This window comes from Anguilla rostrata, chromosome 11 (assembly GCF_018555375.3).
Source record: "Anguilla rostrata isolate EN2019 chromosome 11, ASM1855537v3, whole genome shotgun sequence".
Taxonomy (NCBI): domain Eukaryota; kingdom Metazoa; phylum Chordata; class Actinopteri; order Anguilliformes; family Anguillidae; genus Anguilla; species Anguilla rostrata.
The window spans coordinates 40,255,409-40,276,864 of NC_057943.1; the positions used below are offsets into that span (position 1 = coordinate 40,255,409).

The 21,456-nt window shown below is 39.2% G+C and overlaps 2 protein-coding genes and 2 long non-coding RNA genes across 4 annotated transcripts; 2 read left to right on the forward strand and 2 right to left on the reverse strand.

Annotated features, from left to right (window-relative positions):
• Window positions 1-860: 860 nt before the first annotated feature.
• LOC135235093 (carcinoembryonic antigen-related cell adhesion molecule 1-like) lies at window positions 861-1,866 on the reverse strand. The gene is made up of 3 exons (XM_064300288.1): window positions 1,675-1,866; window positions 1,269-1,562; window positions 861-1,153 (listed from the first exon to the last, which is right to left on the reverse strand). The coding sequence occupies exons 2-3, from the start codon at window positions 1,513-1,515 to the stop codon at window positions 861-863; spliced, it is 540 nt and encodes a 179-aa protein (XP_064156358.1). The 5' UTR covers window positions 1,516-1,562; window positions 1,675-1,866.
• A 6,619-nt stretch (window positions 1,867-8,485) lies between these two features.
• Window positions 8,486-9,691, forward strand: LOC135234940 (uncharacterized). The gene is made up of 3 exons (XR_010324246.1): window positions 8,486-8,641; window positions 8,996-9,289; window positions 9,411-9,691. It is a non-coding gene; the product is annotated as an uncharacterized LOC135234940 (long non-coding RNA).
• Window positions 9,692-9,739: 48 nt separating this feature from the next.
• LOC135235032 (leukocyte immunoglobulin-like receptor subfamily A member 4) lies at window positions 9,740-14,187 on the forward strand. Its single transcript, XM_064300229.1, has 5 exons — window positions 9,740-9,751; window positions 9,845-10,112; window positions 10,652-11,008; window positions 12,262-12,558; window positions 14,030-14,187. The coding sequence occupies exons 1-5, from the start codon at window positions 9,740-9,742 to the stop codon at window positions 14,185-14,187; spliced, it is 1,092 nt and encodes a 363-aa protein (XP_064156299.1).
• Window positions 14,188-17,664: 3,477 nt separating this feature from the next.
• LOC135235234 (uncharacterized) lies at window positions 17,665-18,621 on the reverse strand. Its single transcript, XR_010324323.1, has 2 exons — window positions 18,450-18,621; window positions 17,665-18,032 (listed from the first exon to the last, which is right to left on the reverse strand). It is a non-coding gene; the product is annotated as an uncharacterized LOC135235234 (long non-coding RNA).
• Window positions 18,622-21,456: the final 2,835 nt, after the last annotated feature.

Genomic DNA, 21,456 nt, shown 5'->3' on the forward strand with positions numbered 1-21,456 from the left:
TAAGGTTGTTTTAATTATTTTTATAAAATTACTCTCTCATTTTGTTTCAGGCCTAATAACTCTAATAACAGGCTCTAAATTGTGTTACCGGGTAACAACGATAATAAGCAGCAATTTATTCATCCTATCAACTGGCACCACACAGCCCTGCAGTGAGGAGTAAGGCTGTGATTCTGTGGGTCCAGCACGTTCTCATAAAAAATAACGACTGGGCTTCAGATTTATCACAGACAGTAGTTATATGACATCATGAATTAATCTGCATATTATCACACTTTGTTGTACGTCGCTCTGGATAAGAGCGTCTGCCAAATGCCTGTAATGTAATGTAATATTTCAGTGTCTTAAGTGCATTAATTTGCATATTTATCCCTGCTCATTATATTCCCATTATGAATGAGAGGCAGCTGATTGGCAGCTCTCTCTCACTCCTCTTAACTCAATTATGGCACCAATAACTGCCAAATGGTTTTATTCAAAATCTCAGTAAAGGGAACAGTATTTACTCGGTTAATGTAAGGCAGTGCAAGCCTGGCACACACAAAATTGTAAATAGTGGCAAAGAGTTTGCAGTTGAAATGTATCAGTTTACTGTGGACATGCAAAATAAATCATTTTTACCTCGTACAGTCAACGTAGCAGAGCTGCCAATCAGAGAGTGCACAGATGCTCTCCTTGTAAGTTCTCCTCTGCAGGTGTACAGTCCAGCATGTGACTGATCAGCAGAGAGGATTGTGTATATGTCTCCATTTACACTGCTCGAGTTAGCCTTGTCTACAGGAAGCTCCCGTCCATCTCTGTACCATTTATACTTCCACTCTGCAGAGCTGCCCTGAATTACACACCTCAGAGTCACTGTTTCATTGGGGAAGACCTCTGTCCATCCAGACTGTACGATCAGGTTTTGTTCCTCTTGCAGCTCTACAGCGGTACTCTCCACTGTGGGCCAGAGCAGCAGAGCTGATGGTGAAACTGGACCCATCAGTCCGGCTGTTGTCAGTGTTGGGCACAGTGTGTCTCAGTGGGTCTTTGTACCAGAGATACTCCCAGCCAGCAGGATCTCCCCCAATCCCACAGCTCAGGGTGACTCTCTCTCCTGTGTACAGCTCTCCACTGTGGGGATTCTGGGTAATAACAGGCTTTGGCTTTCTCCCTGATAAAGGTAAAGCATGTGCTCAGTGTCATTTCTTAGCATTCATAAATACCAATGGTCTTCATCACATTCCAGATCATATGGGAAAAGACTAAAGAAAACCTCCCAAACTCACCAAACACATTTAACACAAGTGATCCAGGGAATGACTGGATCACAGGGTTTTGTCCTCGTTCACCCTGACACAGGTACTCTCCACTGTCTGACTCTCTTACAGAGTGCAGGATGTGCTTTTGTTGGCTTTCAGTACTGCGGGCATAGAGGCTCTCTAATCTTCCCTGGGTGTTTCTGCTCCATGAAAATCTCCAGCCAGACCGTTTCCTGATGTCACAAGCTAAGCTAACAGCTTCTCCTGTGAACATCACTGAGGCTGGGGGATCTGTGAATATGACAGCCTGAGGACGATCAGCTGAAATTGAGATCATTGAAGAGATGTTGTCATAACGCTTTACTTAATATAATTTTTGAAGCAAAAAAATAACCACTATTTGAGGGGAGTCATTTTCAATTACACTACTCACCAGAGACTGTTATGGTATGGATGTTACTGAAAGCTCGCTCATTTCCTTTTACAGCTTCACACTGATACTTTCCGCTCTGTCTCTCTTCCACAGCACTTAGGACCAACACAGACACAGAGCCGTTACTACTGGAGGCTGTAAGTTGTGTTGGAGCCCCCTTTTTGTGTCTGGTCCACACTAATGTCCATCCCTCAGATTTAATACCCTGACAGCTGAGAGTAATTGTCTCCCCTGGGAACACATCTGGCCATGGAGGATTACCAGTCAGACGAACAGCAGGACTTGACTGTGCAGCTGAAAGAGTTATAAAAAACAGAATCAAACAGTTTTACAGTGCAAAGTTCGGTTTGATACGTTGTATCAATGAAACATATGCATTCACTTTCTAAATTTAAATTTAAATGAACTACATTACATTTCCGAAATGTAAATTTTCCCTATATGTATCCTAAACAACTTTGAGTCTGTCAGAAAGAATGGGTTTTGGAGAGTTGTCATGATCTTTATGAATTCTGGTTTATAAATGCTTTGCATGTTCCACAAATCAAATGCATGGTTATTATGTCCCTGTCAAAACATAGATCTGAGGAACTTAATATCTATACCTTTGTGTACACTAAAAACCACCAATGCTGTGGCATCTGAAACAGGAAGAAAGAAAAGTAGATGTCTGATCCAGTGTGAATGAATGTTAGTATACAATGGTTTTATTACACTCTCAGTAAAAATGGTCCTTTGGCTTGTCTTCATAGGGGAACCATTTTTAGGTTTTATGGAACCCTCTATGGTTGGTGTGAAAAATGTGAAAGCTCCCAGATTGAACCATTTTGCGTGACAAAGAACCCTTGAACTAGTCAGGGTCCCTCCATGGAGACGTAGAAGACCCTTTTTGAACCCTTTTTTCTGAGAGTGTATTTTCACATTAAAAACACCAATCCTTTTTTGCTATATAATGTTGTCCAATTTTTCAGTAGCTAAATGTTCTTGATAGTGTTATTTTCACTCACTCTATCTTTCATGCTGTATGGTAACTTTATAAGCTCACACCAGTTCAGTGATTATTTAAGTGTGATTGTTCAGACACAAGAGACAGTCACACGTTTGAAAGTATGTGTTGCATGTTTTCATACATTTAATTGTGAAGAACTATGCCACTTCCAGTGTACCAAGTATTGTGCAGTCAGATTTACAGATTAGCAGTCACAATAATACTCAGCAACACTTCTGCCCATAACAGGAATTATACATTTATTCAGATTTTCCACAACATAGCTGTTTTTGTAATGTCTCACATACTATACGTATTATGCATTGTAATCATAATTCATATGTTACCAGATAATTATTGCTTGAAATTGTTTATTAAAATTCTTCTACTTAGAAAGCAGAAAGAACATGGTGTCCAGCTTCATCCTGATTACTAATACTGTGCAAATGCCCCACTAGAAACCACGAGGACGTTTTCGTTCACCTCAGTTTCCACAACCCTTTGCAAAGAGGAAATGCAACAGGCACAGCAGTGAAACAGCTGAAACAAATGCAGTGCCTGCATGTAGTTGTGGTCTCTTCGGGCCTCTTAGAAAAATGCAGAAATTCATTTAAAATGGGTGCAATGACTTTAAATAAGTTCTTCACAATATTGTGCTTTAGGTGTAAAACCTTTACTTTGTACGATGCTGTGGTTATTAGGTTTGTGTTGTTGAGTTAGAACAGGTATACTCTGTGATCTACTGTTGTGTGTGATTGGTGCTTGTAAACACAACAGTGCGGAGTGTATAATAAATCTCTGCTGGTTGTTTTATTGAGTTTTTCTATGGAATTAGGGGATTGAGTGAATGCACAACCACAATATTAATAATTTTGCAGTTAATTAGATTTCAATCATTATAACTCACACATTTATAAAACATATTTTAATGAATATGAAATGTAATTATTTTTGGTTTGGCGCTGAATGCATCTGCTTTAGGTACTTCTGTGCATGTACCAGCGTGCACTAACCTATTAGACAGGGAGCACGATACACCTCCCCCACTAACAGGAGGAATGTCAACCCCCGCCCCCGCCCCCCAAGTACCTAGAAGCAGATCCAATCAACAGGTGTAAGCTGGGTGATGGAGGGTGGCCAGCATTTCTGTGAGAAGCAGCAAGTGGAGCATGCAAAAGCAGCATGGGCAATGAGCAGCACTGGAGAGGTCTGACTGTAGGTTTAAAAAGGTGCTCTATTTGTGAGGTCCGTATGTGATATGTTGAGTATGAGAACATGTAGTGATGTGTGTATGTGATTGGTTGAGTATGAGAACATGTAGTGATGTGTGTATGTGATTGGTACTGAGGCTGACCAATGGTTGGCTGCAGCAAGACATTTTAAGAATGCAAAGAGTTCCATAGTGGCCATGTGTCAAATCAATCAATATTGTGGGTGTCTTGATTTTTTGGAAAATTAAGAACCAAGCTGCTCCCTTTTTATTCTAAGCAGTGTGAAAGAGAAATTTTAATTCCTAAGACCACAAAAAAAAATCCTTTTTCTATTTCAGATTTAATTCTGAGATGAATTATCCTCCACACCTGAAACTTTCATCTTTAAATTTTAGTTATTGATTTCACCTTTCTGTAAATGGTACAATGTACAAGTTCTAAGACCAAGTGTTGGTTATAGCTGCTTTTTAATCGTTGCTGTTTTGACAGTAATGCGTTTTTGAGAGGCAGCCATGATTATCTGTTATCTCACAGCACTGCTATTGTTACCCAGTGCCCTGCTGCTTATATTCAAACTAACAGAGAAGCTTTTTCTCGCTTTTTAATATAACTGAAGTATGAAAGTTGTTGACTCCTCATAGTTGGCTGATTGTATAACCAAGATCAAGGTTCAAACTAGCAACTGTGGGGCCTACACTGCAAGTGTGCGAGAGATTTTACCAGCTAAAACAGTGGGAAGCATGCAATGAAGTAAATGCTATTTGTCAAAAAAACCATCAATTCTCACTAAAAAAACAGGAAATGTACTGGAACTGTGGGATCTGGAAGAGCCCTGTGACAGCCACATCAGTTTCACTTCTACAGCCATCAATGGCGTTGTTGTCTTACTGTGGTGAGGCGACCTTTCAGCAGAGAAAAGACATAGCTTACACTACATTACATTACATTTATTTAGCAGACACTTCTATCCAAAGCCACAGGTTACAGGACCTATGCTGCATGTGAAAAGTGAAGTGCCGTCCAATGAGTTTGGAGGCATTTGGTTTTATCTGAGCAGATAAAATGTTTCTGTAGACATCAGAATTCATTGTTCTACTTCTGTCTGCAGTCACATCATCGATGAAGACAAGTGAGCCCGTTCCACTGGCAGCCATACAGGCCCAAGCCATAACACCCCCTCCACCATGTTTCACGGATGAGGTGGTATGCTTTGGATCATGGGCATTTCCTTTTTTCTCCACACTTTCCTCTTTCCATCACTCTGGTAAATGTTAATCTTTGTCTCATCTGTCAACAAGACTTTGTTCCAGAAATCTTGGGGCTCTTTTAGGTGCTTTTTAGCAAACTGTAATCTCGCCTTTCTGTTCTTCAGGCTTATCGGTGGTTTGCATCTGGTAGTGTACCCTCTGTAGTCCTGCTGGTGTAGTCTTCTATGTATAATAGGCTTTGACACATCTACACCTGCATCCTGGAGAGTGTTTTGATCTGTTGGGCTGTTGTCAGGGGGGTTTTCTTCACCATAGATAGTGTTCTCCGGTCATCCACTACAGTGGTCTTTTGACATAATTGAGTTCACCAGTCGTTTTTTTCTTGTTAATGATGAACCAAACTGTTGACTTGGGCACGCCCAGGGTTTTTGCAATGTTCCTGATTGGTTGATTTTCATTTCTGAGCCTTATGACGGCCAGCTTAATTTGCATCGACACTGCTGTCTTCCTCATGTTGTCACATCCCAACAACAATCTCCAAAGGCAATTGCAAAGTCTAGAATCAAGACTAGACATCAACAGCTCTCTTCTGCATTCACTAACGACACAAATGAATACACCTGCCTAACGAAACACATCTGTGAAGCCAATTCAACAAATACTTGTAGTACCTTAAAATGGGGGGACCATGTACAAAAGGTGAATGGATGAAAATACCCTCAAATTAAAGCTGACAGTCTGCACTTCAACTTCATTGTCAATGTATCCTTTCAAACTCAAAGTGCTAGAGTACAGAACCAAAATAACAAAAGCTATGTCACTGACCAATGAATTATGGTGCTCACTGTAGATACTGAAAGTTCTCTTATACCTGCACTTCTGGAAGCAATTGAACACACCTGACTAATTAGATGCCATTTGTCCCAAGCTTTATTATTTATAAGAAGGGATATATTTTTTAGATGGTGAAAACAAAATGTATAAAAGTATACATAGTAATAGCAATAAAAGCTGAGAATCTGTACTTTAACCACACGTGAATTGTTAAATTGTTAAATTGTGGAGTACAGAGACAAGTTAAGAAACAAATGTCTTTGTTATAGATCATTATGGAGCTTATATATATATATATATATATATAACTAGAGTAGAGACTCATATTAAACAGATACCAGTAAAACCGTATTGCACCCTACAGGCAAGGTGATATGTGTGCTTCCAAATAGAAAGATGCTACAATGACAAAATTTCAAAGGCAATAACAGGAAAACCAGCACAACTCTGCTCCAGATGATATGAATGCATTACATATAATATTACAGGCATTCAGCAGATGCTCTTATCCAGAGCAACGTACACAGCTTTTCTGTATACGGTAGCATTTACATCCAATTATACAGCTGGATATACACTGAAGCAATGGAGGTTAAATACTTTGCTCAAGGGTGCCACGGCAGTGTCCTACCCAAGAATCAAACCTGTGACATTCAGGTTGGAAGACCAGTTCCTTACCCGTTACCCTTTACCTTTGTTTTATTTTATTTTTGCATTACCTTCATTATTTTTAAATAGAACACATGAGCACATCCTCAAAGCAGGCTTTTTACTCCCTTTCTTTTGTGTGTTACAATTTGCCACTATTGTTTAGTTTTCTGTGTTGGTACTTTTCTGTTATAGGTTGCAGGTGGTCAGGCAGTTTTCTTGTTTGAGACATTTTTAGATGGTTAGGCCAGAAAGTCAACTGTGGTTTCATTTAGATTAGAGTAGCCTAGCTCTGGTCTGTTTTCTGCCTGAACCATCCTGTTCAGCCTACATATGGCAATGTGTTCTGTTTTGTTGTCTCATTATTTGTAATAAATCTTCTATTTTTGTATATAGATTTTGAATCCTTGTTTAGTTTGTTATGTTGTTGTCCCTGGTTATTGGAACTTCGGTTGGCTTTTGGGACGTAACAGTGTCCTACCGGGGAATTGAACCGGGGACCTGGTTACAAAACCAGCTTATTACGCATTGTACTACTCTCCTGTCCCAATTATTTTCAGGAGCCATCTTGATTGCTCTGCTCTTAATAGTCATTCCGAGACCACGCATTCAAACATGTCCTCTCCTCAAGGATACGTATGCCAATTCACTGCTTCTTTTCACATCGCAGTGCATGAGCTGGGCTTGCACTGGTATGAGCTGGAAGAAGAAGCTTCTTGTGCAGCTTGTGTTTGTGTGTGTGTGTGCACGCATGTGCTTGTGTGTGTGTGTGTGTGTGTGAGAGAGAAACAGTCAAACAGTGTAATGTCATATATTTTTATATGTAGTTCAAGGTGACTATAGTCTGTTCGACAAAAATTGACACAAAAGTGATGTTAAACACTGTTAGCACTTAGCACTGTTTTTACAGACTGCAAACTCAGTTAGGAACCGTTCTCACAGCTCTCTTTCCGAAGTGGTTGCTCAGGTAACGTGTTAATTTATTTTTAAGTTGGCACAATCAGTGAGACACCAGCAGCAGGTCTCAAAAACGGCAGCGGTGAAATGATTAAAGGCCGTGTGGTCGGGCACTGTCGCATAAAGCAACCGAGCGGCAAACATGTGCAGAGTGACAGAGGATATGGTTTTTTATTTTGTTCGTTTTTTTCAAAATTCTCCATCACAAGCGTCCTACTTTTCGTCCGACCTAATAATAGAGGCAGTCGTGATGACCACAGAGTTGGCAATGCACTTATCTGATGTCTAAAGCAAGAATGAAGCCTCATGACACATTTCTGCACTTTCCAATTTGTAAGTAAAACTTTGTGTTTACTGTTGCACTGCTGTCTCTTTCTCCATTTGATGTTTGTAACTGATTTGATGTTTTTTGACTGTCTTGTGTAACTTCATAACTTTGTGTTTTATGTCAGGTCCCCCTTGCAAAAGCAATTTAGATCTCAATGGGGTTTTTCCTGGTTAAATAAAGAAATCTACATTTCATGTGAATATGTAGACGTGGTGAAATAAATGAAAGAATACATGCATGGTTAAGACTGACTAAAGTAACATTATGATTTTATATATTATGCCTTGAATCTTACTGATCACGATATGATAGGTCATGCAATGCTTCCATATACATATGTACTGCAGTCCTGCTATGTATTATTGTGGTTGCATGTGATTGTCTGTGAATCCGACTGAACAATATTATTAAAGATGTTTAATCTTCACAATTAACTTTATGAAAACTTGCAACACGTATTTTCAAATGTATGACTGTCTCTTGTGTCTGAACAATCATACTTCAATAATTGCTGAACTGGTCTGAGCTTATTAAGTTACCATACTGTATGAAAGATGGAGTGAGTGAAAATTGCATACTATCAAGAACACTTAGCTACTAAAAAATGGGACATTATACAGCATTGTTTAATGAAAATCGGTCCAACTTTGCAAAAAAAGGATTTGTGTTTTTAATGTGAAAATAAAATCATTTTATACTAACATTTATTCACACTGGATCAGATATTTCAATTTACATTGCTTTCTTCCTGTTTCAGATGCAACAGCACTGGTGTTTTTTGGTGTTCAGAAAGGTATAGATATTAAATTCCTAAGATCTATATTTTGACAGGGACATAATTACCACGCATTTGTTTCGTGGAACACGCACAGCAATTATAAACCAGAATTTGTAAAGATCATGACAACTTTCCAAAACCCATTGTTTCTGGCAGACTCAAAGTTTGTTGTTGCAATATTAATAATGAAAAAATATGAGGAAATATTTAGGTTACATTTATGAAAAATGTGCATTCAGAAAATGTAACATAGTTAATTTAAATTTAAATTTAGAAGTAGAAACCATACGGTATGTGCATTGATATTATGTATTAAACTAAACTCTGCATTGTAAAACTGTTTGATTCTGTCTTTTATAACTGTTTCAGCTGCACAGTCAAGTCCTGCTGTTCGTCTGACTGCTAATCCTCCATGGCCAGATGTGTTCCCAGGAGAGACAATTACTCTCACCTGTCAGGTTATTGAATCTGAGGGATGGACCTTTGTGTGGATGAGATACAGACAGGGGGGTCAAACACAAATTTCAGCCTCCAGTAGTAACGGCTCTGTGTCTGTGTTGGTCCTAAGTCCTGTGAGTGAGAGACAGAGCGGAATGTATCAGTGTGAAGCTGTAAAAGGAAATGAGCGAGCTTTCAGTAACATCCATACCATAACAGTCTCTGGTGAGTAGTGTGAATGAAAATTACTCCCCTCAAATAATGGTTCTGTGTTTTTCTTTTTTCTTCAACAAATTATGAGAAATAAAACGTTTGAACAACATCTCTTCAATGATCTCCATTTCAGCTGATCGTCCTCAGGCTGTCATAGTCACAGATCCCCCAGCCGCAGTGATGTTCACAGGAGAAGCTGTTAGCTTAGCTTGTGACATCAGGAAAGGGTCTGGCTGGAGATATTCATGGAGCAGAAACACCCAGGGAAGATTAGAGAGCCTCTATGCCCACAGTACTGAAAGCCAACAAAAGCACATCCTGCACTCTGTAAGAGAGTCAGACAGTGGAGAGTACCTGTGTCAGGGTGAACGAGGACAAAACCTTGTGATCCATTCTTTCCATGGATCACTTGTGTTAAATGTGTTTGGTGAGTTTGGGAGGTTTTCTTCAGTCCTTACCCATATGACCTGGAATGTGATGAAGACTGTCAATGTTTATGCTAAGAAATGAGACTGAGCACATGCTTTACCTTTATCAGGGGGACAGCCAAAACCTGTTATTACCCAGAATCCCCCCAGTGGAGAGCTGTACACAGGAGAGAGAGTGACCCTGAGCTGTGGGTTTGGGGGCGATCCTGCTGGCTGGGAGTATCTCTGGTACAAAGACACACTGAGACACACTGTGCCCAACACTGACAGCAGCAGGACTGATGGGTCCAGTTTCACCATCAGCTCTGCTGCTCTGGCCCACAGTGGAGAGTACCGGTGTAGAGCTGCAAGAGGAAGAAAACCTTTTTACTCAGACTACAGCGATCCTCTGACTTTAGAAATATCTGGTGAGAATGATTACAATAGTTTATTTCACTAGTAGAATATGGCTTTTATTTATTTATTAATAATTTACTAAAATTATGAGAAGCGTTTCATGATAGGTTCAGTGTATAATTAAAAATTGTATTGATTTACAGTATTACCTCAAACACATCTGACCGTGCAGTCTGGATGGACAGAGGTCTTCCCCAAAGAAACAGTGACTCTGAGGTGTGTAATTCAGGGCAGCTCTACAGAGTGGATGTATAAATGGTATAGAGATGGACGGGAGCTTCCTGTAGACAAGGCTGACTCCAGCAGTGTAAATGGAGACACATACACAATCCTCTCTGCTGATCAGTCACATGCTGGACTGTACACCTGCAGAGGAGAACTCACAAGGAGAGCATCTGTACACTCTCTGATTGGCAGCTCTGCTACTTTGAGTGTTCGAGGTAATTATGATTTATTTTCATAACAATTGAAAGAGCAGAATGCATCTTTGAAAGCAGGTGTCTTGTGAAACCTTCCATTTACAGCAATAAACTTTCTTTTAAACTTTCAGCTCTCCCACAAGCTCAGCTGACCGTGCAGTCTGGATGGACAGACGTCTTCCCCACTGAAACAGTGACTCTGAGGTGTGTAATTCAGGGCAGCTCTACAGAGTGGATGTATAAATGGTACAGAGATGGACGGGAGCTTCCTGCAGACAAAGCTGACTCCAGCAGTGTAAATGGAGACACATACACAATCCTCTCTGCTGATCAGTCACATGCTGGACTGTACACCTGCAGAGGAGAACTTACAAGGAGAGCATCTGTACACTCTCTGGTTAGCAGCCCTGCTACATTAAGTGTACGAGGTAAATATGATTTATTTTCTCTCAACAATTTGCATGTCATGTGTTCTTTCTTTCCAGATTAAACTGAGAAAAAAAACAATTTTACAATGTTATTTGGACCAAGAAATATGCTTTTGTATAATATTATGATTTGATGTGTCTTGTTCTGAATTACTGTGAGTTGCCAGTTTGGAGTACAGGTGTCAGAATACCATTATCGAGTCTTTCCAAGGACAATTTATGTTAAATGTGTCTGATGGGTTTGTGAAAATTGCTTCATTATTTAATCATATGATTAGGGACACCAGTTTGTCTCCCCTTGTTTTCTCACATTGTACTTCCGTCCTCCGCCACCTAGAGGTCACTATAGCCTCTTTGTTATGCCCCCTCAGACATCTTAGTTGATAATTTAATTGGCACTAATTAAGCACAAATGATGCTTGACTGAAGACACTCACGTGTTAAATGTAATTTGATTATTTGCTAAAATAGACATGTTTCAGTATTTCTATATGTTGTACAGGGGCATGATAGGTATTGTCAGAAGCCACAGTAAAAATGAGAGCAGTTACAATGTTTGACTTAGAGGAAAAAGTTAAATAAAACATATATGCTCATGATCCAACTAAGGGACTAATCCTAGTCTTCAGTCAAGACCTTAAGTAGAATCTGGTATCATAGAGTTGGGCAAAAACATAAACCTGAACCCTTACTGGCCATTTTCGGGTTAGATTGGACACCCCTACTTCATATGGATGCGTTTTGCTTTTTACGTAAGCGATACTCAATCCTGGTCCTGGAGAGCCACAGAGTGTGCTGGTTTTTGTTTTTTGTTAAAGATCAGCAACCAGTTGAGACCAAAGTAAGCAGGTAACCTGAGTTAACCTTTTAATCTACTGCTTTAGCTGATCAATTGCTGTGCTACTCAAGTGATGAATAACAATGTAAGCCAGCAAACCATGTGGCTCTCCAGGACCAGAAGGGTGGACCACTGGCTCAAAGCTATACTTTTCATAGCATTTAAAAATAAATTAATGTTCACCTTCCTGCCTGGCTGTCACAATATTAGATCAACTCATACATTACTTAATTAATAAGATCAACTAAAGTTTTATAAATGGCTGATTTAGAAATTCAGCTGTCTGAACAGTTACTTGACTATGCTTTTGAGTGCCTATGGGGACCCCTGGAGGATAAGCAGTGAATTACAATTTTAAATCCCTGCAGGTCACATGGTGGAGACATACTGGTGGCCCTACATATGGTCTTGTATGTGATGGAGAATGTATCTATTAATGCTAAATGAGACTGAGCACATATCTTACCTTCATCAGGGGGAAATCCAAAACCCGTTATTACCCAGAATCCCCCCAGTAGAGCGATGTACACAGGAGAGAGAGTGACCCTGAGCTGTGGGTTTGGGGGCGATCCTGCTGGCTGGGAGTATCTCTGGTACAAAGACACACAGAGACACACTGTGCCCAACACTGACAGCAGCAGGACTGATGGGTCCAGTTTCACCATCAGCTCTGCTGCTCTGGCCCACAGTGGAGAGTACCGCTGTAGAGCTGCAAGAGGAGGAAAACCTTTTTACTCAGACTACAGTGATCCTCTGACTTTAGAAATATCTGGTGAGAATGATTAAAATAGTAGAATATGGCTTTGATTTATGTGCTTTAATAATTAAATAAAAACATGAGTGTTTTATGATATTTTCAGTTTATAATTAAAATTGTATTGATTTACAGTATTACCTCAAACATATCTGATCGTACTACTGCAATATAATTGTCCCAGTATAATTGTCCCAGATCGTTATTGGGATTGTTTATTTCATACAGCCTTTGCTCATTTTTATCAGGGATGTGAACTGTTTAGGATGACACTGTATGTAAAGGCATGATGCTGAATTTGCAGCATGACTATAAATTTGCATTACAGGTGGGACATTTCAATAAGACAGGACAAAATGACAGAACCCTGACCACAGTCTCATAAAGAGCATTAAATGCAGAGATTCATGTGGTTCAGGTGTTATTTTTTCAGAAATCTGGATATCTCACTTGCAGCTGAAGGCTGGTTAGCCAATAATAATTTGCTGGCTTTTGTGGCAAATAGGCTCCAATTATACACTATATGAACAAAAGTATCTGGACACCGCTTGGTCTTCGGCTGTTTTTCGTGATTTGGCCTAGGCCCCTTAGTTCCAGTGAAGGTAAATCTTAATACAATGTCATTCTAGGTGATTTTGTGCTTCCAACTTTGGGGAAACAGTTTGAGGAAGGCCTTTTCCTGTTTCACCATGATAATTCCCACGGGCAAACAGCGAGGTCCATATAGAAATGGTTTTGTTGAGATTAGTGTAACTTAACTCGCCTGCACAGAGCCCTGATCTCAACCCCATCCAACACCTTTGGGATCAATTGGAAAGCCAACTGTGAGCCAGGCTTAATCACTCAATCAGTGCCCAATCTCACTAATGCTCTTCTGGCTGAATGGAAGCAAGTCCCTGTAGCTCCTACAACTAATATGAAACCTTCTCAGAAGAGTGAAGCAAAGGGTGAACCAACTACATATTAATGCCCATAATTTTAGATGAGATGTTGGCTGTCAGGTGTCCACATACTTTTGTCTATATGGTGTATATAATAATAATAATAGTAATAATAATAATAATAATAATAATAATAATAATAATAATGTATTTGTATAACACCTTTCATGCATAAAATGCAGCTCAAAGTGCTTCACATAAAATGAGAAAAAAACAAAGAAATTCAAATACAAATAATAAATCATGAATAAATAAAAGAAATAATAATAATAATAATAAAGGATAATAATAAAATAATAATAATTTAATATAATAAAAGAAGAACACAAATAAGATAGTGAGGTAATTAAAAGCATACTAAAGATATATAATAGAGTAACAAAATAGTTTTAGGTCTGATTGTATTTGATTAGCATTACAGAAATGTACATGAAATGCTTGTTCGAGCAGCCTAAAATATGTTGCCAAATTCTGAAATGCATCTACAGTAGTTTATATTCCCACAGCCTGTTTCAACCGTTGACTTCTTTGTTTCTTTGCTCCCTCAGTTTACCGTGCTGTGGAGAATGTGGTTCGGATCTGTGTGAGCGTGGCAGTCCTCCTCTTTCTGTCAATCATTGTGAATCCAGCCTTCTGGAGATGGGTATCACGCCGGAAAGTGGTACACAGTGGGGAGGAACTGGCTGACCAAACTGACCATACCTGACCACACAGCGTGGCATGCGTTTGTTTTTGTTATTGCTTTGCTAAATATTACATGACATATTGTATCATTTATTAAAGTAGATCTGCTAAAAATATATATAAATATGTGCATCTTAGGGGCTTGAAGGCTTAATGTAATATCTGGCAAAACGTGGCTTTGAAATACAGGAGTTTTTGCATAGATATGCCATTAGGGAGAGTTCTCTCTCACACAGTCCTGTTCATTGCATTAGTTTTAATCAGTGTAAAATATAAATGTCAGCAATAGAAGGGCAACTCATTTTAGAGAAGAGATAATAATATATCTGGCATTTTCCACCTGCATACTGTTCTTTGTGTAGGGTAGGGTAGTACATGGGTAGGTAACTGGCCTTGTAACCTAAAGGTTACAGGTTTGATTCCCAGATGGGACACTGCCATTGTGTCCTTGAGCAAGGTACTTAACCTGCATTGCTCCAGTACATATCCAACTGTATAAATGGATGCAATGTAAATTGCGTAAAAGAAGCTCTAGATCAGAGTGTCTGCTAAATGGCTGTAATGTAAATTGGGGAACTTGCCTTACCTTTGCAAAAACATTTTCTTCATATTGTATAAACACACATTGGACTTTCAAACCCAGCTCAACAACAAATGAACACTGTGATTAAAGTATCATGTTTTCTTGATCAGTAAAACAGAAAGATTGATTCAGTTATTTGTGGTTTAAGTCAAGACAATGCACTTCAAGTCACTCCAAAGCAGCTTGAACAGCAATATTATGCATCCAGAGGTTGTGTGTGTGTACATTACCCAATTATTCTTCATAAAAATGTATCTAATCACACATATAAGCCTCATATTAGCATTAAAGAGTTCATCAGTTAACAAAATGTTTGCTGATTGCTGACATTTTAAAAAATGTATACAAAAAAGCTTAAAGCTTGTTGTAGTTCACTGCATAGTGCTTTGAGATTCACCTCAGTACGGCTGAAAGTGTTGTGTGAGTTTCTGGGGACCGTACCAGAAGAAAGATATAGAGTCTCTGGAAAAGGTTCAAAGAAGAGCAACCAAATTGCTTCCTGGTATGAAAGGTAAAATCTATGAGCAAAGACCTGCGTGCTTAATCTCTTCAAGCTTAGTAAAAGGAGACTCGGGTGATTTGATTGAGGCTTTTAAATTCATAATTGGGATCAAGAAACCACAAGAGATTCGTCAGGTTGAGTTCTGTTAGTTGAACGAGGGGACAAACAGTGAGTACCATAATTAATTGGACGGTGACACATTTTTTTGTTATTTTGGTTCTGTACTCTAGCACTTTGAGTTTGAAAGGATACAATGACAATGAGGTTGAAGTGCAGACATAAGGCTCAGAAATGAAAATCAATCAGTCAGGAACATTGAAATGCCCAAGTCAACAGTTTGGTTCATCATTAACAAGAAAAAAACAACTGGTGAACTCAATTCTGTCAAAAGACCCGGTAGACTGAGGAAGACCACTGTAGTGGATGACTGGAGAATACTCTCTATGATGAAGAAAACCCCCCTGACAACAGCCCAACAGATCAAAAACACTCTCCTGGGTGCAGGTGTAGATGTGTCAAAGTCTACCATACGTAGAAGACTACACCAGCAGGACTACAGCAGGTACACTACAAGATGAAAACCACTGATAAGCCTGAAGGACAGAAAGGTGAGATTACCTTAAAATGGGGGGACCATGTACAAAAGGTGCTGTCATTTCTAAACGGTTCATCCGATATGGATGAAAATACTCTGCACTTCAACTTCATTGTCATTGTATCCTTTCAAACTCAAAGTGCTAGAGTACAGAACCAAAATAACAAAAGACATGTCACTGTCCAATTAATTATGGTGCTCACTGGAAATGGAAATTAGCAAAAGGTAAATTTCGTACAGACATTTGGAAGAATTTTTTCATGCAGAGAGTAGTCAATGTGTGGAATACCCTGCCAGGTCATGTAACAGGCCGGGTATTCATTGGCATTCAATTCGAGTTGAGCTTGTCACCTTGATTTTATCTTCTGTTGTGCCGTAATTCTTTTATTACTATTGTAGGATATGTAGTGTTTAGATTTTGGCCTTAGGGAGGGAATCAGTGAATAAGAATGTGGCCTGGCCTCCCCATCACAAGCATAAAAGCAAAAATGTGATTGGGGCAATATAAAATCCACTGATACCCTAATCTAGGCAGACAATCTATGGGTCACACCCCCTCCGAAGAGACAAATCAGATGACACAGGACACCATATCGGGGGTCGGAGACCCTACATGCCTAACATTTCCCTTTCCCATGTCCTCTTTAATCTTTAGGTAGGCCAGTCCTTGTCATAAATTAGTCTGACCCCCTTTCTCTTACACCTTAACTCAGCATCACCCAATAAGGGCAAAACATCCTCAAGCCATGCTGTGTAAGGTATTTAAGATTTCCACAGGAAGAAAGTGTTGTGTTGCGTTTGGTTTCAGAGCCTGGAAGAAGAAGAGTTTTCCTCTTTTTATTTTTGGTGGTGGTTCCTTGGTTGTGTGCTTGTAGCTGGTTTCCTTGTGGCACTTATACTGGAAGTGGGTGGTACTTTGGCAAGGTCTGGCTGATCCGTTTCTCTGTCTCTCTCTCGTATCCGTCTCTCTCTCTCTATTTTCTGGTATTTCTAGGTTAGTTGTTTAAAGTTTTGCTGTATGTCTTCTGTTGTGTAATTTAGAAGTAGTGTGCCTGCATTCAATAAAGAATGTATGTTTTCAATTCATTCATATAATTGACTGCTTCTTATTGAATTAAATTATTTAATCAGAAAACCTGATATACAGCTTGTTTTGACTTGTTGGTTGATTCCACCAGTTTTCTGTAGACTGACCTATCAAAGAATTTGGTGATTTAATTGATAATTCTAATTTTAAACATAATTATTAAATTAAACCTAATAAAATATATTTTACATGAGGGGTTCTAGCATGCAATATCACTTGGTTCAGTATTCAGTGCTGAACATTTTAACAAGGACATTGACTATTGGAACCACTGGATTCAGAAAAGAAGCATATTCTTAATTAGTCCTTGCTTGTCCAACACTATTGTTTACTTTTTTTCTTATTTTTATTTATTTTATATTCGTTTTTTGGTATTTTAAGTCTGTTCAGCACATTGGTCAACTGTGGTTGTTGTAAATGTGCTATACAAATATACTTTGACTTGACTTGACTTGATTTGAATAGAGGCAGAAACTTGGGGGATTTTCAAGACTTGGCTTGATACGGTGTTCGATACTATCTAGTCTGTAGGTAATCAGAGCACTAATGTAGTCAGGAAAATGGTGAGCGTTGTTGTGCTGAATGGCCTTTTCTCCTCATTATGTTATGTAATGTTAAGTATGGAAATAAATTACTGTCCCTGAAGAAACATTTAAAGTCCTACATTAAAATAGCTTTCTGCAAAAAAAGACACCAGTAACACATGAACACACCATTCCTTGAAAACGAGTGTAGAATGAAAATATGAATTTTAATAAACATCCGTGCATTTTAATACAGTGTCCATTTTGATACAGTGTTCATGTGACTTACTCATTTATTGGGTACAACTACTTATGCAACCAGAATAGAGGACACAGCCAGGAATAAATACCTGCGAATACCTGGTTCCGTCTCTACATAGTGTTTAGTCGTGTAATTTGCTAAGAAGTGTATTTTTATTTTTCTGAGCAAAAAGGTCAGTGTCAAGGACCTGGCTTTCTGAACTCACAAAGTACCTGTACTCCAGGTGAACTCAATAAACATTTTTTTTCCTTTATATTTACACATTTCTGTTCTCCCTTCGATCACCTCCATAAATGTCCTGGAAGATCCTACATCTGAAATCAAGACTGGTGAGAACATTTATGAAGCAGGTCGATCAATTTGCCACACTTCAAAATGCACTTCTAACATTTAGCATTTAGGACATCCGTTCTGATGTAGTGACATATAATCTCCCAGGACTCAGCAATTCATTTTTGTCCTGTCTGGTCTTAGTGTGAGGAATCGTATATTCTACTGTTCTGTAAGGGACGTTCAATGACAATAAAATAACACTAAAAAAATATTTTCACTGCAAAATGTTTTTTTCATCCAAGACACTGGTATTAAGTCAAAAAACTAAAATACTAAAACTTATTCTACTGGGTCTCAGGAGGGTAAACATCCCTGTTAATCACTTCCTCCACCAGCAGGGGAATCTGAAGTTGCGTGTGGTCTTTTGAACAGAACACAGTCTGACCTCTGGTACTCACCGTTAACTTTTGTTGTGGGTCTGGCTCCTGCTGGTCCTAATATACATCTGTCAGACACATAGGGAAAACAAACAGGAGAGGGGGGCAACTGTGAATAAACAAGTCCTGATATTAAAACAGTTCAAATATCTGACATTACTGATTTTCTATTGGATGACCATTTATTAATATTATTATAGGTCTGCATTGCATAAAGCCGCATACTCATTAAAGGTGGGAATCTGGGTTATTTGTTTTCAGTTCCATACCTTCTTTAACCCATTTATAAAGCTGATGTTTAAATTAATTAAAAAAAATTTTTTTTTACTCAAAATATGTCCCTAAACTCCTATATATGACTGGAGGGTCAAGCAAATGTATTTTACTTAGAATTACATATATTTGATGAATAACAAATATTGTCCAATGCATGACTCAAATAGGTTTAATTGTTCAATGAACACCATACTGTCAGGGTGGGTGCGGGGATGGACCCAAACGCAGAGTAAAAACAGAAGTCCAAAAATGGGAAAACAAAGACTTTAATAAACTAAAACAGGGAACAAAGGGACTCGCAAGGCGAAACTTACAAACAACGAAAATCTTCAAAAATTCACAAGAAAAAACAAAAGAATACAAAAACCCAAAAACGAGGGAAAACAGGGCAGGCAGGGCACAGGCAGACAAGCAACAGATGAACAGGAATCGCAGACAGGAAACAGGCAGGCAGGCAGGCAGGCAGGCAGGCAGGCAGGCAGGCAGGCAGGCAGGCAGGCAGGCAGGCAGGCAGGCAGGCAGGCAGGCAGGCAGGCAGGCAGGCAGGCAGGCAGCAAACAGGTTACAAATCAAAACCAAACCAAAGATTCCAGCGCCTGAGTCGGGGAGAGACTTAAATAGAAAGACGCTGACGAGACACAGGAGGGCACGATGAACAATCAAGCCACAGAGAGGGAGGGGAACACGAGACAAAACGCAACTAATAATTAGGTAATGAGAAACAATAAACCAATCAACAGAACACAAAACAGAGGTACCGCCATCTGGCGGCCCAACAGGGAACAACAAGGGGGAAGACAACAGAAGACAACAGAACCCTGACACATACATTATTCAAATATATATATTGCATATCAGTACAAAATCAATTTAAATTGTATGCTTTCTGCACAGGCTATGTACAGGAATGCGGGAGTTTGTGTAGAATGACCCAACTGATTTTGGAAGCAGAACGAGTATGGGCTGGGTCGCCAGCTCTGTTTGTGGTGTAATATTAAGCGTTCAGTGCTAACAGTGCTCAATATCAATTACTATTACATTTATGAAGTGGATAACATAAAAAACTAAAATACCTGTTCTCGTCATTGGTGTTACTGCTCCACCTGGTAACACCAGTAACAATCTTGTGTAAATAAGCTTTAGTAAAATCTTTTAAAGAAGTTATTAAGCCAAATAGCATCCATTAGTACTCATTTAATTTGAATAAATTCCTGTAGTTATTGTTCCATTTGTCAGGTATGGCGAGATTGAGTGCAGCGGAGAAGCAGAGGTTGTACAGGGAGAGCAGACCCTGAGTGTAGAGCAGCCTACTTGCAGAAAAGAAAACAAGGCTGTGCCAATGATATTGACACTAAAAAGTGTCCAGTCTGTGCACTTTGGGGGGTCCCATTAATGGGTGACCCTCCACACGAGTGTCCTCTATTTATAGGACCAGCCTACTATGTCATTCTACACCTGCTCCAAGCGCCTTCACAATTAAGGGCACCATGAAGATGCATCAGGTCCTTAGCATCTCCCCTGGTATCCTGAAATACAGGGGCATAAATTGCTTCTGCCAGGCTGTTGAGGGGGTATTTGATTGCTTGTGCCACAACCTACAGCAGGTTACCCTAGGGGCTGCGGAACAAGGAGAGAAAGCTCTGGAACATAGAAGACCAGATGTCATCGAACAGCACCGCAGTGGACAGTGGTGCGTTTTCCACTATGATGACCAGCCCTACCCTGACATAATCCTGGAGGTGGAGGAGCACAATATGAAGGCGAAGTGCATGCACGGGAACGGTGTCAACAGAGAGGATGTTAACTGGTAAAGGGACGATCAAGTCATGTGCGTAATACCAAAGCCAGCGTCAGTAAACAAACGATCGGTTCAGATTGAACAGGGACTCTGGGAGTTCATCAAAGGGCAGCTGGGTAACAACTAGGTTATGAATGTAGAACTGTTGTTAAACATCAAAGTGTCAGTCATAAACTTTTCTTTTGTATTAAATATGCCATTTTGAATCTCCAATAAATATAATTAATTTTGAATGAAACAATGTTCTGTGTCACTGGTGTTTCATTGTGTCTCTGGTGTTACTGTGTGGTTTTTTTTTTTTTTTGGTCATACGAAATCAAAAGTGTTACAGTTGACGTACATGTTTTTATATTAATTTACTGTTGCTTTATTCAAAAATTATAATTTGAATACAATTGTAAGAACATTATTATTCAATTTTGATCACTGTCCTTCAAATATTGTTATTATTATAGCAAAGATATGATGGTGCTAATGAGAAAACTTCACACAATTCCACTTTACACAATTCTAATTGTAATAAAATAAATGCATATGTCATGGTTCTGTGTTTCCGTCTCTGTCTTTCCTTGTTGGGCCGCCAGATGGTGGCACTTCTGTTTTGTGTCCTGCTTGTACCCTGTTTAATTGTATTATTGTTTTCAATTGTTCAATTATTGGTTTTTGGTTGTCTTGTTTTCCCTTCCCACTCTGTGGCCTGATTGTGTATTGTGCCCTTGAGTGAATACACAAAAAATAAAAATACATTAAGCTGTCATTTGTGTGGATTCATGAGTCAAAATGTTTACTAATATTGTACGCTAAGTTTAAATTTAAGAAAATGAAATTCATTTTGAGACATTTTGTTTTTTCCAAAAAATGGGCGTTTCTGTAGAATGACCCAGTTAGCTATTTGTTACGAGTGGTTACTCAGGAGACATCACATGACCTGCTTGTCGAGATGGTTGCGCTGAG

Coding starts and splice junctions, on each gene's coding strand:
- LOC135235032 (XM_064300229.1), top strand. Junction 11,009..12,261: donor GTGTTCTTTCTTTCCAGATT/AAACTGAGAAAA, acceptor TACCTTCATCAG/GGGGAAATCCAAAACCCGTT. Junction 12,559..14,029: donor TCTGACTTTAGAAATATCTG/GTGAGAATGATT, acceptor TTGCTCCCTCAG/TTTACCGTGCTGTGGAGAAT.
- LOC135235093 (XM_064300288.1), bottom strand. CDS start 1,515: ATGTTCACAGGAGAAGCTGTTAGCTTAGCTTGTGACATCAGGAAACGG. Junction 1,154..1,268: donor ACTTGTGTTAAATGTGTTTG/GTGAGTTTGGGA, acceptor TACCTTTATCAG/GGAGAAAGCCAAAGCCTGTT.